Source organism: Artemia sp. Qi Xiang Cuo, chromosome 19 (assembly GCF_049724085.1).
Source record: "Artemia sp. Qi Xiang Cuo chromosome 19, ASM4972408v1, whole genome shotgun sequence".
Lineage (NCBI taxonomy): Eukaryota > Metazoa > Arthropoda > Branchiopoda > Anostraca > Artemiidae > Artemia > Artemia sp. Qi Xiang Cuo.
The window spans coordinates 34,273,817-34,291,808 of NC_142812.1; the positions used below are offsets into that span (position 1 = coordinate 34,273,817).

Genomic DNA, 17,992 nt, shown 5'->3' on the forward strand with positions numbered 1-17,992 from the left:
ACTATTTTTCTTCTTTTTTTTAAAACAATTTTGAAGTTTTTGCCGCAATATCAGCAATAAGTGTTTTCAGCTATGGGTTCCAATCCCGGGCTCTGGCTCTAAAACCTATTTTGTAAAAGGCTTGATTTACTACGCAGATACAAGCCCTACTTGAGCCTGAAAACGATGCTAAAACCAATTTTGGCTTTCAAATTTTCGCAACGAAATTCCATTTTGTTTTTCCCCGAAAAATCCCCGAATCTTGAAGACTTGTCCCCGAAAACTCCCCGAATTTTTAAGACTTGTCCCCGAATTTTAGTTTTCGAGAGTGGAAGCCCTGCCAATAAGTTACAATGGATATAGTGTAACATCTGACATCTTTTTAACTCCATACAGTATGGCATCTATATGTAACATCATAGCGGTTGTACTGATTTTGATATTTGGATAAATACATCCATCTCTAAGTTAATAGCTACTTGTTGCCTAAATCCTATTATCGAATTCATTACTAAGGGTAAATACAACAGGAACAAAGAGTTCCCCTATTTTAAGATTCTTAAAATATGAGCGAAATTATTCATAACTGCATCGACTTTTAATTTATCTTATAGAAGGAAATGTGAAGTTTTAAGTTAATAACCAAGGTTGCAGGCTGTAAGTAAACACCTTGGAGCCACCAAAAAACAAATATTTTATGCGCTGTTAAAATCCCCCCCTCCCGAAAAAAATCCTGGATACCTCTTTGTTGTGCCTAGTTTAAAACGCACTTTCAGTTAAGAGTAGTAACAATACAATTTTAAACTTGACAATAGTCAGTCAAAGTCTAAGTTTCTTCCAATACACTCTTCTAGTTTATTGGCTACATTGCTGCGTATCGCAAGGAAGATTAGGATACTATCTCCGACTTGCCCTGTAACGCGTCAAAAAGCTGACTTTTAAAATACAGAATATAAATGATGAGCCAGTTATGCTAAATTATTATTTTTTGTAAAACAAAGAGGGATTGAAAAATAACGTGTACATACGTGAGCCAAATTGATTATCTCCACCTTTTCAGTTTATGTAGATCTTGACATCGAAGCACAACAGCATACTATCTTAGCTGTGCATGTATATACGGACTTTCCCAGCAAAATTAGGAATAATACTTTAGAATGAAAAAAATCTTTTGGCCAATGGAAACTAAATTATTTCTTAGTAGCCAATTTGACTAATTTCATATCTAGAATACAACTTGGACGAATTTTCAATTCACTATATATACGCCACAAAAAACGATAGAACTGACTATATTTTATTCCACGAGATGATTGTTGCAATATTACCAAACAAGCAGGAGATGTTGTATGACGACCAGCATTAAAAAGAAAAAAAGAATAAAAAAACTAAGAGTACGTTCCATAAGATAATTTTCATGAATGATAATATATGTTAATAAGATAATAATATGTTATTATTTACTTTCCAAAATACCAGATAATAATTTTTTTTTATTCCAACTGCAGAACGAACTAAGATCTCGCTCTCTATTACTCATTATGAACATAACGGCTAAATTTGTCGTTGTGATTCATTTTGGAATGAAATAACAAGCAATTGATTCCAATTAAAGATAATTGGCTTCTGGAACGCAGCCTATGCTTCCACTTTTTTTGTGAAGATTGGAAACTTACTGACTATATAATGAGAGATCATCGTTTGGTAAGATGGCTTCAGGTACATCTTGTAGGTCGTCATTTCTTTTTATTAATTAAAAAAAAAATTTCCTCAAAATAAGTTTTTCAAAGAAAAGTAAAGAACTCCATTAAACAAAAATTAACAAAAATGAAATTGAATAATCTACCAAGCTCGAAAATACCACAAATCAGTATCAGTAAATAAATGAAACTCAAAATGACCAGAAATTACAACAAATTACCGAGTCAAACTCAGACCGATCAAAACTTAGAATAAGTTGGGCGCATAACCCCTGTTCCTTCAAAATGCGAAATAAAAAATTACTCTTTACTGAAAAAATATAAATGAATGTGCATTGTCTGTTTAATATACATATACTGATATTTAGTAATCAAAATGTTAACATTATTTGATTTATTGAAGTTATAAAAGTAAAAACATTTAAATTTTTTTCAGTAAAGTGCAAATTTTGTTGTGGTCTTAAAAAGGCATAAGGGTTTTGCGCCAAACTTATGTTAATTTCTGCTCGTTTTGAGTTTGACTCGGTTATTTATTTTTATTTCTGTTCGTTTTGGGTTTCATTTATTTATCAATGCTGATTTGTGGTACTATCGAGCTTGGTAGATTATTTGATTTTATTTTTGCTAATTTTTTGTTTAATGGAGTTCTTTAACTTTCTTTGAAAAACTTATTTTGTGGAAAAAGTTTTTTTTAATTAATTTCTGTTCGTTTTATATTGACATAGTTTGTTCAGGGAAAAAGAAAATAACACTTTAAACCTTTCCGTTTTTTAAGACTTTATAGTTTGGCCTGCTATTTGTATACTGGAGAAAAGTTTCGAGCAATTTTTAACAACATACACCATTTTGAAAATCTGGACATAAATAGTACTGTTTAACTTAGTGTCATACCTCCTCTAGTTGACCTGAAATGGAAAACTTGATACCATTTCCCAAAAAAATCTGTTTACTTTCTTTGATAGCTTTGACACACTTAAACTATTTTGATCTGGTTAAATTTTAAGAGCAGAAGTAGCCTCGAAAGTTTGAACATAATACCCTCAGTCGTTCTCGGGATACTGCTGAGATGCCTTATTGGGATTTAGCGTTATCACAGTGTATTTTGATTTAATCTTGAGGCAACATTTAATTTTTAAACATAATGGGCAAATGGGAGGGCGGGAGTGGAAGGAGGATTAGTTGCCCTCCAATCACTTTCGACTATTAAAAAGGGCATCAGCCCTTTCTATTTTCAATCGATTGAGCCCCTTTCGAAGTTCCCATGACAACTCCTTCGAAACGAAGTGCCCTGGTCTAACAACAACAACAACAAAAATATTACTAATCACTTTCGACTATTAAAAAGGGCACTAGCCCTTTTAATTTCAAATTGAATGAGCCCTTTTCTGAAGTTTCTACTACAACGTCTTCTACACCTTATATGCCCCCAGGGTATAACTTAGAACCCTTGCCCTGAGGGCTGTGGCGGAGTATCCTTCTCAAAAACATATATTCTATGTAAATATACTACTCTGAATAAAATGGCTATCTAAAATTTTTTATTGGATTGTTTGGGGGAATAATGGGCCTGGGGGGGGGCTAGTTGCCCTCCAATCACTTTCGACTATTAAAAAGGGCACTAGCCCGTTGAATTCCCAAACGAATGAGCTTTTTTTGAAGTTTTTACGACAATGCCTTCTATAAAAACATTATATGCCCCCTGGGCATAACTTAAAACCCTTGCCCTGAGGAGTGTCCTTGATGGGGAGTGTCCTCCTAAAAAACATATTTTCTATTTAGAAATCAACCGCGCTGAACGAAATGGCTATCTCAAAATTTTGATTTGATGTGTGTGGGTGAATGATGGACGTGGGGGGGGGGCTAGTTTCCCTCCTGCCGAGGCGTGCGGTCGACTCGGAAGACTGCTCCGCAAACTGGGGAATTCGCGGATTTTAGTCTGCGGTGACTTCCAGTGTAAACTTCTCTTGAAAGGACATTAATAAGACATTCTTGTAACATTCATTGCGAGTGAATGTACTCTTTACACTAAAGATCACAACTTTACGTTCATTCACAACTCAGGAAGCACAAGCAATATTGATCACGTCTTTTCAAACTTCACTATCCCCTTGCCTATACAGGTGGATTCAGAGCATACAGCAAGTGACCATCTCGGTCTGAAGTTCTGTGTTCCTTTTAGTCGCACAGTGAAATCAAGAAATCGAGGTTACATAGAAAGACGTGAGTGGAAAAAGATTAAAATTGAACTGTATCAGTCGACGTGTGACGAAATTGTGGGCAAAATAAAAGTTCCATTTCAGCTTCTGGTCAATGGGTGTGATGACAAAATTGCACTCAACACATATTGTGCTGAAATCACCCACGCGCTAAAAGTTTCTGAGTCTGCATCTGTACCTAGTGCAGTTATTAAGAAAGGTGCTAGGAAAAGGGGATGGAGCGACCATCCTTACGTGAATCATGCTAAAAGGAGGTCTAAGATGTGGTACTCAGTGTGGCGCGAATCCGGCAAGCCTAGGTCAGGTACTGTTTTCAATCTCTTTCGTAAGCAAAAAGAGAATACAAAGCATGTGTGGATGAGCTTAAAGTGGAGGAAGCAGAAACTACTTCGAAAGAGGCTATCCGCGACCCGCAAAATATGTCGAAAAAGTTTTCAAGTAGTAGAGTGCAGCCAAAGCATTGTGCCACAGTACCTGAAGAACAGTGGTTATAACATTATTCGAAGGTTTTCGGGTCAAAAAATATTCCTTTGGAAAAAGAATATGTTGAATCGTTAAAATCACGTCTTGGTTCGCTTCTGAAACAGAGAAATTATTTTGTGGTTTCTAAAAATAATGTTTCAAGGGCTGTTAGCCAGTTAAAGGGTAACAAGGCTCCCGGTCTTGATAGTGTTAGCGGTAGTCATCTACGCAATGGTTCCCCGCTTTTGCTTCAGTATCTGCAACTACTCTTTCAGATGTGTATAGATAGTGCGACCGTGCCTAACTCGTTCTGTACCGGGGTTGTTACAAATATCCTCAAGAAAGGAAAAAACGCGAATGAGTGTGGAGGCTATAGGCCTATTACTGTCTCAAGTACGCTGACCAAAGTGTTGGAAAGATTGGTTCTTAGCGAAATTGTATCGAAATGGGGTATAGACCACAGACAGTTTGGATTTCAAAAATATCTCAGCTGTGCTTTTGCCCATAGACTTCTAAAGCGTATTCTTGCTAAGGCTGAACTACTCGGGTTGTCCGTGTATGTATGTAGTGTCGATATTTCTGCTGCATTCGACTCAGTCATCCAGTCCGCCGTCTTCCAGACCCTGCTAGATGCTGGCGTGAACACCCATATAGTAGCTATATTATCCTATTGGTACTCTAATAGCTATATAAGAGTGAAACTCGGACTTGAAAGACTTAGTGCGCCAGTTAAACTAAATAGAGGGCTTCGACAAGGCTCAGTTCTAAGTCCAATATTATTTAACACTTTGACTTGTAAGGTTACAAAACAAATCTCTGGTGGGCTTATCCTTGATCTTTGTGATCTGAGTCTAATAAGCTATGCCGATGATTTACTTATGTTGAGTTTTTCTCTGAGTCTATTGCAGGATAATTTAGATAAGCTTGTATCTGGCTATAGAGCTATTGGTCTGCAAGTTAATGGTAAGAAAACTGAATTTCTGGTTTTCAACTCAACGAAACGGGATGCACCAGAACCAACTGTTTCAGTAAATAGCGCTACTATTGCACCGTCTTCGTCGCTTAAATACTTAGGTCTTCTGTACGGTCGAGATAAGAAAGCAACTAGAATTCTTTGCCTTGACACCCTTATGTCAAACCTACAAATTAGCTATGCTAAACTGGCTCCCCTGAAGTATTCATACAATCGGCAAATTCTGGCGAGGCTATATAGAGCGGTGGCACTCCCACATATTCTTTACCTGTCCCCTGTATGGGAATGGTTTACGGATACAGAGCGACTAAAGGCTAGATCTGCGTTCTGCAAATATTTAAAATTTCTGTTACGAGTACCGCTGTTCGAGAGAAATACATTTCTCTTGGACAAGTATCTTATTCCAGAGCCTCGTGAAGTTGTGGTAACGCAAGAAACCAATGCTAGAAAAGGTGCACTGGAGCACCTTTACGATTTCCTTCCGTTGCACGTCATGTACGAGCTGTGAATGTATATAGTGTATATAATCTAATCGTTTATTTTTGAAGTAATGTTTTTTTTTATGTTTTTCGCTTACTCCGCCATGTTTTTGTTTTATTGGTGGGCTAAAATAAACTATCTATCTATCTATCTAAAAAGGGCACTAGCCCTTTGAATTTCCAATCAAATGAGCCCCTTTTGAAGTTTCTATGACAAAGCCTTCTATAAAAACCTTATATACCCCAGGACAAAATTTAAAATCCTTGCCCTGAGGGTTTTTGGGGAGTGTCCTCCTCAAAAACATATTTTCCATCTGGAAATCAACTAGGCTGAACAATATGGCTATCTCAAAATTTTAATTGGATGTGTTTGGGAGAATGATAGGCGTTGGGGAGGGGCTAGTTCCCCTCAAATCACTTTCGACTATTAAGAATGGAACTAGCCCTTTGAATTTCCAATCGAATGAGCCTGTTTTGAAGTTTCTACGACAACGCCTTCTATAAAAATCTTATATGCCCCCAGGGCATAACTTAAAACCCTTGCCCTGAGGGTTGTGGGAGAGTTTCCTCCTCAAAAACATAATTTCTTTTTGGAAATCAACTACGCTGAACAAAATGACTGTATCAATATGTTGTTTGGAAGTATCTGGAGGAATTAAGGGCGTGGGGGGGACTAGTTGCCCTCCAATCCCTTTAAAATATTGAAATTAGCATTAGCACTTCGAAGTTGCAATCTAATGAGCCTGTTTTGAAGTGTATACGACAACGTCTGCTATAAAAACCTTATAGGCCCCCAGGGCATAACTTAAAACCCTTGCCCTGAGGATTGTGGAGGAGTGTCCTCCTCAAAAACATATTTTCTATCTGGAAATCAACCACGCTGAACAAGATGGCTATCTCAAAATTTTGATTTGATGTGTTTGGGTGAATGATGGACGTGGGGGGGGGGCTAGTTGCCCTCCAGCCGAGGCTTGCGGTCGACTCGGAAGACTGCTCCGCAAACTGGGGAATTCGCGGATTTTAGTCTGCGGTGACTTCCAGTGTGACCCTCTCTTGAAAGGAAAGTTACAAGACGTTCTTATGACGTGTATTCCGAGTGAATGTACTCTTTACACTAAAGATCACAACTTTACGTTCATTCACAACTCAGGAAGCACAAGCAATATTGATCACGTCTTTTCAAACTTCACTATCCCCTTGCCTATACAGGTGGATTCAGAGCATACGGCAAGTGACCATCTCGGTCTCAAGTTCCGTGTTCCTTTTAGTCGCTCAGTGAAATCAAGAAATCAAGGTTACATAGAAAGACGCGAGTGCAAAAAGATTAATATTGATCTGTATCAGTCGACGTGTGACGAAATTTTGGGCAAAATAAAAGTTCCATTTCAGCTTCTGGTCAATGGGTGTGATGACAAAATCGCACTCAGCACATATTGTGCTGAAATCACCCACGCGCTAAAAGTTGCTGAGTCTGCATCTGTACCTAGTGCAGTTATTAAGAAAAGTACTAGGAAAAGGGGATGGAGCGACCATCCTTACGTGAATCATGCTAAAAGGAGGTCTAAGATGTGGTACTCAGTGTGGCGCGAATCCGGCAAGCCTAGGTCAGGTACTGTTTTCAATCTCTTTCGTAAGCAAAAAGAGAATACAAAGCATGTGTGGATGAGCTTAAAGTGGAGGAAGCAGAAACTGCTTCGAAAGAGGCTATCCGCGACCCGCAAAATATGTGGAAAAAGTTTTCAAGTAGTAGAGTGCAGCCAAAGCATTGTGCCACAGTACCTGAAGAACAGTTGTTAGAACATTATTCGAAGGTTTTCGGGTCAAAAAATATTCCTTTGGAAAAAAAATATGATGAATCGTTAAAATCACGTCTTGATTCGCTTCTGAAACAGAGAAATTATTTTGTGGTTTCTAAAAATAATGTTTCAAGGGCTGTTAGCCAGTTAAAGGGCAACAAGGCTCCCGGTCTTGATAGTGTTAGTGGTAATCATCTACGCAATGGTTCCCGGCTTTTTCTTCAGTATCTGCAACTACTCTTTCAGATGTGTATAGATAGTGCGACCGTGCCTAACTCGTTCTGTACTGGGATTGTTTCAAATATCCTCAAGAAAGGAAAAAATTCGAATGAGTGTGGAGGCTATAGGCCTATTACTGTCTCAAGTACGCTGAGCAAAGTGTTGGAAAGATTGGTTCTTAGCGAAATTGTATCGAAATGTGTTATAGACCACAGACAGTTTGGATTTAGAAAATATCTCAGCTGTGCTTTTGCCCATAGACTTCTAAAGCGTATTCTTGCTAAGGCTGAACTACTCGGGTTGTCCGTGTATGTATGTAGTGTCGATATTTCTGCTGCATTCGACTCAGTCATCCAGTCCGCCGTCTTCCAGACCCTGCTAGATGCTGGCGTGAACACCCATATAGTAGCTATATTATCCTATTGGTACTCTAATAGCTATATAAGAGTGAAACTCGGCCTTGAAAGACTTAGTGCGCCAGTTAAACTAAATAGAGGGCTTCGACAAGGCTCAGTTCTAAGTCCGATATTATTTAAAACTTTGACTTCTAAGGTTACAAAACAAATCTCTGGTGGGCTTATCCTTGATCTTTGTGATCTGAGTCTAATAAGCTATGCCGATTATTTACTTATGTTAAGTTTTTCTCTGAGTCTATTGCAAGATAATTTAGATAAGCTTGTATCTGGCTATAGAGCTATTGGTCTGCAAGTTAATGGTAAGAAAACTGAATTTCTGGTTTTCAACTCAACGAAACGGGATGCACCAGAACCAACTGTTTCAGTAAATAGCGCTACTATTGCACCGTCTTCGTCGCTTAAATACTTAGGTCTTCTGTACGGTCGAGATAAGAAAGCAACTAGAATTCTTTGCCTTGACACCCTTATGTCAAACCTACGAATTAGCTATGCTAAACTGGCTCCCCTGAAGTATTCATACAATCGGCAAATTCTGGCGAGGCTCTATAGAGCGGTGGCACTCCCACATATTCTTTACCTGTCCCCTGTATGGGACTGGTTTACGGATACAGAGCGACTAAAGGCTAGATCTGCGTTCTGCAAATATTTAAAATTTCTGTTACGAGTACCGCTGTTCGAGAGAAATACATTTCTCTTGGACAAGTATCTTATTCCAGAGCCTCGTGAAGTTGTGGTAACGCAAGAAACCAATGCTAGAAAAGGTGCACTGGAGCACCTTTACGATTTCCTTCCGTTGCACGTCATGTACGAGCTGTGAATGTATATAGTGTATATAATCTAATCGTTTATTTTTGAAGTAATGTTTTTTTTCGTTTTTCGCTTACTCCGTCATGTTTTTGTTTTATTGGTGGGCTAAAATAAACTATCTATCTATCTATCTAAAAAGGGCACTAGCCCTTTGAATTTCCAATCAAATGAGCCCCTTTTGAAGTTTCTATGACAACGCCTTCTATAAAACCTTATATACCCCAGGATATAACTTAAAACCCTTGCCCTGAGGGTTGTTGGGGAGTGTACTCCTAAAAAAAAAATTTTCTATCTGGAAATCAACTAGGCTGAACAATATGGCTATCTCAAAATTTTAATTGGATGTGTTTGGGAGAATGATAGGCGTTGGGGAGGGGCTAGTTCCCCTCAAATCACTTTCGACTATTAAGAATGGAACTAGCCCTTTGAGTTTCCAATCGAATGAGCCTGTTTTGAAGTTTCTACGACAACACTTTAAAAAAAAACCTTATATGTTCCTCGGGCACAACGTACAATCCTTGCCATGAGGGTTGTGGGGTAGTGTTCTACTCAAAAACACATTTCCTATCATATAATCAATTATGCAGAACAAAATTCGTATCTAAAAATTTTGATTGGATGTGTTTGGGGGGGAATAAAGAGTGTTAGGGGGGGGCAAGATGACCTCCAATCACTTTCGACTATTAAAAAGGGTACCAGCTCTTTGAATTTCCAATCGAATGAGCTTGTTTTGAAGTTTCTACGACAACTTCTTCTATTAAAACCTTATATGCCCCCAGGGCATAACTTAAAACCTTTGCCCTGAGGATTCCGGAGGAGTTTCCTCCTCAAAAACCAATTTTATATGTGCAAATGAACTACGTTAAACCAAAGGCCTGTCTCAAAATTTTTATTGGACGTTTTGGAGGGAATGAGGGGCGTTGGGGGGGTTAGTTGGCCTCCAATCACTTTTGACTATTAAAAAGGGAACTAACCCGTTGAATTTCCAATCGAATGAGCTTTTTTTAAAGTTTCTACGACAACGCTTTATATAAAAACCTTATACGCCCCCCGTGCATAACTTAAAACCCTTGCCCTGAGGGTTGTGGGGGAGTGTTCTCCTCAAAAACACATTTTCTATCTGGAAATCAACTACGCTGAACAAAATGGCTATCTCAAAATTTTTATTGGATGTATTTAGGGGAATGAGGGGCGTGGGGGGGACTAGTTGCCCTCCAATCACTTTCGACTATTAAAAAGGGCACTAGCCCTTTGAATTTCCTATCAAATGAGCCTGTTTTGAAGTTTCTACGACAACGCCTTCTATAAAATCCTTATATGCCCCCTGGGCATAACTTAAAACCCTTGCCCTGAGGGTTGTAGGGGAGTGTCCTCCTCAAAAAAATATTTTCTATCTGGAAATCAACTACGCTGAACAAAATGGCTATCTCAAGATGTTGATTGGATGTATATGGGGGAATGATGGGCGTGGGAGGGGGGGCTAGTTGCGCTCCAATCACTTTGAACTATTAAAAAGGGTACTATCCCTTTGAATTTCCAATCGAATGAGCCTGTTTTGAATTTTCTACGACAACACCTTCTATGAAAACCTTATATGCCCCCAGGGCATAACTTAAAACCCTTGCCCTGAGGGTTGTGGGGGAGTGTCATATTTTCTATGTGGGGATCAACTACGCTGAACAAAATGGCTGAAACAACTACGCTGAACAAAATCTTAAAATTTTGATTGGACGTGTTTGGGGGAGTGATGGGTGTGGGGGGGGGCTAGTTGCCCTCCAATCACTTTCGACTATTAAAAAGAGCACTAGCCACTCCAATTTCCAATCGAGTGAGTCTTTTTCGAAGTTTCTGCGACTACTCCTTCGATACGAAGTGCCCGGGTATGGAGAAAAAAAAAAAAAACAACACATTGTGCCCAGATCGTTCATTACTTAGGCAGCGCTAGCACGCTGCCTATGAAAAGGTGGGCGTGAGAGGGGGGTTAGTTACCCCCTCTACCCTTACCGTCCAATCACCTTTAACTATTAAAAAGGGCACCAGCCCTTTGAATTTCCAGTCAAATGAGCCTTTTTTGAAACCTCTATGACAACGCCTTCTATAAAAACCTTATATGCCCCCAGGCCATAACTTAAAATTCTTGCCCCGAGGATTGTGGGGGAGTGTCCTCCTCAAAAATGTATTTTATATCTGGAAAACAACTACGCTGAACAAAATGGCTATCTCAAAATTTTGATTGGATGAGTTTGGGGGAATGATGGGCGTGGGGGGGGGGGCTAGTTGCCCTCCAATCACTTTCGACTATTCAAAAAGGCACTAGCCCTTTGAATTACTAATCGAATGAGCCTTTCTTGAAGTTTATACGACAATGCCTTCTATAAAAACCTTATATGCCCACAGGGCATAACTTAAAACCCTTGCCCCGAGGGTTGTAGGGGAATATCCTTCTCAATAACATGTTTTCTATCTGGAAATCAACTACGCTGAACAAAATGGCTATCTAAAAATTTTGATTGGATGTGTTTGGGGGAATGATGGGCGCGGGGGGGGGGGGCAACTTGCCCTCCAATAACTTTCGACTATTAAAAAGGGCACTAGCCCTTTGAATTTCCGATCAAATGAGTCTTTTTTGAAGTTTCTACGACAACACCTTATATAAAAACCTTATATACCTCCAGGGCATAACTTAAAACCCTTGCCCCAAGGGTTTTGGGGAATTGTGCTCCTCAAAAGTATATTTTCTATATGAAAATGAACTACACTGAACAAAATGGATATCTCAAAATTTTCATTCGATGTGTGAGGGGGACTTATGGGCATGGGGGGGCTAGTTGCCGTCTAATCACTTTCGACTTTTAAAAAGGGCACTAGCCCTTTGAATTTCCAATCAAATGAGCTTTTTTAGAAGTTTCTACGACAACGTCTTCTTTAAACACCTTATATGCCCCCAGGGCATAATTTAAAACCCTTGCCCCGAGGGTTGTGGGGGATTGTCCTCCTCAAAAAGATATTTTCTATCTGGAAATCAGCTACGCAAAATGGCTAAAAAATTCCGATCTAAAAATTTTGATTGGATGTGTTTGGGGGAATGATGGGCGTGGGAGGGGCTAGTTGCCCTCCAATCACTTTCGACTATTAAAAAGGGCACTAGCCACTCCAATTTGCAATCGAATGAGCCCTTTTCGAAGTTTCTACGACGACTCCCTCGATAGTGCCCGGGTATGCAGAAAAAAAAACAACTGCCTATGATAGAGCCACCTGAATGGTAAGTGAAAAACTCAGTTGTGTTTTAATAAATTACTTAAAGAATAGGAATTTCGATTTATTTTGTAAAAGAAAAAAACTAGCTAAAGCATTTCATTTCAATGAGGGGTTTCTCTAATGGACAATACGCTCTTTGATGGTAAGTTCAGACACATTGGGAATGTGTAGGTAATTGGTGTAGAATTTATATTAACATTATACGATATTTGAAATCAGCATAGTATGTGTAATACAATCCAAAATTTATTTATGCAGCAGACGCGGGTAAAATTTCCTTATTTTAATTTTCAAACGTTTCTGTGTACACATTAAGGCTGACTTTAGTTAATTAGGGCTGTTAATAAATACTTACAGGAAAAAGGCTTAACACATTTTGTGACCATCGCTATTGATCCTGCCCCTCCCACTGCACATGTCTAGCAAAAAGATGAAGAGCATATTACACTTTGTTTGACTGGAATCATAGAAGAATTTTCAATATAAAAGATTGGAAGATCAAAGTGGGGCCATGTTTCTCCATAAATGCACCTTGATTCCCCACCAGCTTGTTACTATAACTGTGGGTATGTTGGACTAGTCATATCAGTGCTATCGCTGCATATCAGATCGTGTCAGGAGATATATTGTAAACCTCTTTTTAGTTCTTTATTTGTATGTCCTTTCATATTGGCTGATGTAACGGTTTACGTAAACTCGAAGATAGTCAATAAACGTCGGTATATGGTCTTTATTGAATAACGTGAGAATACACATAGAGAAAATAAGGTAGCACAAGAACAACTAGCTACGACGAAGGCGAAAGATGGACTGCCTTTAGAAGTAAAACAAGAGTATAACTTTTCCTGGAACGGTAGTTACAGCTAATGTTTGTTCAACCGCGTCTGTGAACGAGCCCTTTTCCGCAACTAGGCTTAGTCCAAACAGTCCCCACCCCCTGGACCACTCTCGTTCACACATAAATGGCCAAAAATAACTAAGAAATGAGACACCCGGAAAAACTATTCGAATTGATGTTCTAAATACTTTACAGATTCTCCCCCCTGTTTTAAGTTAAATTTCCCAAATTTGGCTTATCCCCTTCTCATTAAACCCTCAAACTTTAATTGAATTCAAAACATTCCCTTCCCAAATTACTCACTTCTCACCTACTAACATTCTACAGCATAAACAGTAAACAATTACATAATATAAACACTACACAATACTTGCATAAGTAAACACTTACATAGCATAAGCGAACCACACTAACAACAGTAGTCGGAAATTGGATATTTTAACGCTTCATTTTTTTCGGTATACTTTAACATAGACTTGCTCCCCATACCCCTGAAGTTGATGAGGACAAGGAAAGTTGGAATTATGTATAACCTTCAGATTAGGGCAAAAGGAATGACCGAGAAAGGCTAATTAATCCTGAAAATACCAGCGACAAATAAATGAAATTGCATAAACTTATGTCAACCATTGCAGTTTGATTGGCTTACCATGCTACAATGACGTCAAGATATTATTACCAATAAAATCCTCGGGGTTTTATTGCTGCGGAACGCCTCGGTTTTGACCTATTTGGTTTTGCTCTACTAACTTGTGGTTCGACAAATGACAGTACTACTGTTGATGTATCTACATAACTATTAGCGCTACGCATTAAAATCATCCCGTGAGGCATCAACCTCATCCCACTGGACCTCAAAACCAGCTCCCTTTCCATGGGTAGCCAAACCGCCCAGCGAGGCATCAAATTATCTCGCAGTGCAACAAAACCATCCCGTGAGGCATCAACCTCATCCCACGGGACCTCAAAACTAGCTCCCTTTCCATGGGTATCCAAACCGTCCTGCGATGCACCAGTACCATCTCGCAGTGCAACAAAACCATCCCGTGAGGCATCAGTACCATCCCATGGGACCTCAAAACCAGCTCCCTTTCCATGGGTAGCCAAACCGCCCTGCGAGGCATCAACTCATCTCGCAGTGCATTAAAACCTTTATCATTGAGTCCAAATTTCACCCTCGTCAGTGCAGAAAGAAATTCACCGGGGAAATAAGACGTCTCTCCTTTCCCCACTATCTGCTCTATCTGTTCATATTGTATTGCAACCTTGTACGCATCACCTAAACAAAAAAATTTCTGCACTATTCTCTAACAAATACCGTTTGTAGGACGGTCTGATCCCCTCCTTGAATAAATTAAGAGTAAATCTTCCAAGGACTACACCATCATCCCTGGCTTCTAAGGACACCCTACATGACCTTCCTAATTTTTGCATCCTTCTATAGAATAGATATACTCTTTCATCCTTAAATTGAGCCACGCCTACAAACTCTGCAACCATTTTGCCTACTATTTTGCCTGGGGCATATGCTACAAGTGATCCACGTTTTAAACTTGACAAATTTATAATCGAGGGGAGTCAAATAAAAGAGGTGGAAATATGTCATTTATCCTCCACTGTTTTACAAAATCAAAAGCAACCTTTTTGTTAAATCCAGTTTCAGACGGATCAAATATAGGAATAATAAATGACATATTGAGATCAAAATTTGAAACAGCAATTACTCTAAAAATTTAAATGTTGGTTTTAAACAACATGCTTTAATTACGGACGCTAGATTTTGGGCAATAAACTTCACTTCTAACGACAAGGGTCTAATAAAATTGACTGGGTTGTTTAGCCATGTTAAATCACTTACGAAAGATAGTCTGTCCCAAATTCAATTGCAGTTGGTCTCAATTAATACACTAGCATCAAATGAAGTCACAATTGAGAATTAATTTTCGATTATTGAATTAAAAATGTTAAACATTGGTTGGAAACTGTCAAATGTAGATCACACGTCGATTGTATGAAATCAGGTAAAAAAAAATACCAAACGTAGAATGGCTAAGTGAAGGAAAAATCAACCGAAGACTCAGTTGTAGACATTTGAATTAGTAGGTAGAAGCTATCGCGAGGAAATCCATATTAGGCATTGTGTAACAGCCTATTTCAAAATGTTCATTTAAAAGAAAGTGTTTTTCAAGAAGGCGCTTGTAATAGAAGAAAGTTCAATAGCTCGTAACGTTTCGATGTCTTATTAATCAGTCTTTTGCAGTATTTGCGGCTCAATATCACAACCAACTTTGGTAGCGGGCGAAATAGCTCTTCAAGATGTTGCCAGTATTTAGCGTAAGATGTCGTAAGTACTTATAACGGTCACTCAAATGTCACTTGGAGGTTTTCCCCTAGTGATATATGCTCCACTAGTCTTAACCGCTTGCCACTACTCTGTAAACCTCTATTTAGTTTTTTATTTGTATGCCCTTTCATATTTGCTGATGTAACGGTTTACGTAAATTCGAAGATAGTCAATACACGTCGGTATATGGTCTTTATTGAATAACGTGAGAATACACACAGAGAAAATAAGGTAGCACAAGAACAGCTAACTACGACGAAGCCGAAAGATGGACTGCCTTTAGAAGTGAACCAAGAGTATAACTTTTCCTGGAATGGAAGTTCCAGCTATTGGTTGTTCGACCAAGCCTGGGAACGAACCCTTTCCCACAACTAGCTTTAGTCCCAAGAGCCACCCATGGACCACTCTCGTTGACACAAAAATGGTCAAATAACTAAGAAATGAGACACCCGGAAAAGCTATTCGAATTGATGTTCTAAATACTTTACAATATCAATGCTAACCATTAAATCAGGAAAAAAAATGTGATGCTCTTTGTCGTTCAAGGGGCGGGATAGCAAATCTTCAGCCAAAGGTTTTTTTTAACGCCGATTTAAAAGCTGTAGTTTTTATTTCAGTTCGGTGTTATTTTTGAAGAGGATCCAGGCAGGGGGATTACCAGTGGGGTTACACCGGTACACGAACCAGAATCAAAGGAAAATTTCAAATACGCAAGAATGGAGCATTAAAGTGAGCCTGGCCCCTGCAAAATTCCCTGCTTTTCCTAGTTTCAACTTTTTACCAGAAAGATTTTACCAGAAACTTTTTACCAGAAAACGTACAATGACTTTCAATCTGTATGATTTTTGAGTGCGCTCACGATCCTTGGAATAAACCACCTCCTCCCAACCAGCTTTTTAGCAAAAAGGTAGACATGCTGTGCCTTGTTCAAAGCGGAATCACGCAAGCATGTTCAATCCGTACTGATGGAGCCAGAAATTGGGCCCTTAGACGCTGCAAAATCCACTTCCTGGCCCCTTGGAATGCCAACTTTTTAGTACAACGGCAGGTATGCAGCCGCTTTTTTGAATGGGGAGCACGGAAGTATTTCCGATCTATATTGACTCGATATCCAAAACAAAACAGTTACGCCCCCTCCCCAACATCCCCGACAAATTCCCCTTTTTTGAATAAAAAATCTGTAATAATTTTCAATCTGTATGATTTTAGGCACAAAATAGGCACACGGCCCCCCGAATTTCTTTCGCCACAAGAATTTTAGTCTGTATTATCAGAGACACAAATTGGGCCCTTGGACGCTCCAAAACCAACTCGGATCGCCAAATTTCAGCTGAAAGGTAGGCAGGCATTTTTCTTTGACTAATCAGCTTGAAATTCATGTGTTAAGTACCATGGGCCAATAGGCTATGAGAATGAGATTTTTAGAGTTGCTCTCCGCTTCTCCTCAAATTTGCTTAAAACGTATGGGACAAGCAAATTTGGACTAAGAGGAGAGAACAGATGAATTTTCAGAAACGTCCACCGCTTCTGATCTCTACTTACCTTTGCGTTAAAGTGCCCAAATTAATTTTAGGTTTTGTATGAGGCTACCTACAGTCAAGGAGACGTTAATGAAGAAATTTTACGCCTTTGAACTTTACAGCTCAGGAGCTAGCAGGGTTTAAATTTTCCTTGTCGGGGGATTTTTCGTCTATCACAAAGAGTAACTTGCAAGTAAGGGTCATAAGGCCCATTTTCTTCAGGTGTGAGGGGTACATACTTTTGTTAATTCAATTACCACAAGCAGGCTACAAACCCGATTAGATAATTGGTCCTTGACCTTCATGTGGTATCTTAATGTCAATGAGGGATACGAAAACTTCCCAAACTCTTCTGGCTTTTAAGAAAAATATGATTTTGTTCTATATTTTAAAGCATTCTCACTAGCTGAATTTCTGGAAAGAAAAAAACAAAATTAGCCTCAAATATAAATTTTAATCTGACAACGAAAATGAATAGCAATGCTCACCAATTTTAGGGGCTTCAGAAAGTGTCACCATTAGATCAAAAGGCTCGGTGTCTAGATCAGTAACAAAAAAAGTGGCATTGTTAACGATAGCAGCACCTCCGATTTCAGTAAAAAGGGGCTCAGTTGCAACAACAGGGGGCTCATCGTTTAGTCTCTGAAAAAAAAGGGTTTAAGCAAGAGAAGCTGATAAGAACCCTTGTTATGTATGATGACCAGATAATGCCAGATTCTTCATCACCAACAATTACTTCTTAGCCACCCCTTCTTGTTATTTCCTTTTTTGCTGTTGTTAAATATCGAATAAAATATAGCAAATAGCCTAACTTCAAAGTTAATATCTCGTGTTCAACTATTTTAGCTGCAAGTGGGCATACAAAGAAAAAAAGAGAGAGAAACAAAGAAGACAGAGTTTGTTTAGATGTTCTTTTGCTTGCTCAAATAATCAGTGAATTGGGCAATAATAAATGGGCGATATTCTTTTGGGTTGCCCCGTTTGC

The 17,992-nt window shown here is 38.9% G+C and overlaps 1 protein-coding gene across 1 annotated transcript in view; it reads right to left on the reverse strand.

Moving 5' to 3' along the window:
• The window catches only part of LOC148940768 (extracellular matrix organizing protein FRAS1-like), a 194,938-nt gene that overhangs the window by 60,860 nt on the left and 116,086 nt on the right, over window positions 1-17,992 (reverse strand). The window contains exon 6 of the mRNA XM_089105070.1: window positions 17,496-17,649. Within this exon, the coding sequence (XP_088961196.1) occupies window positions 17,496-17,649 (154 nt within the window). The remainder of the gene's footprint in view (window positions 1-17,495; window positions 17,650-17,992) is intronic.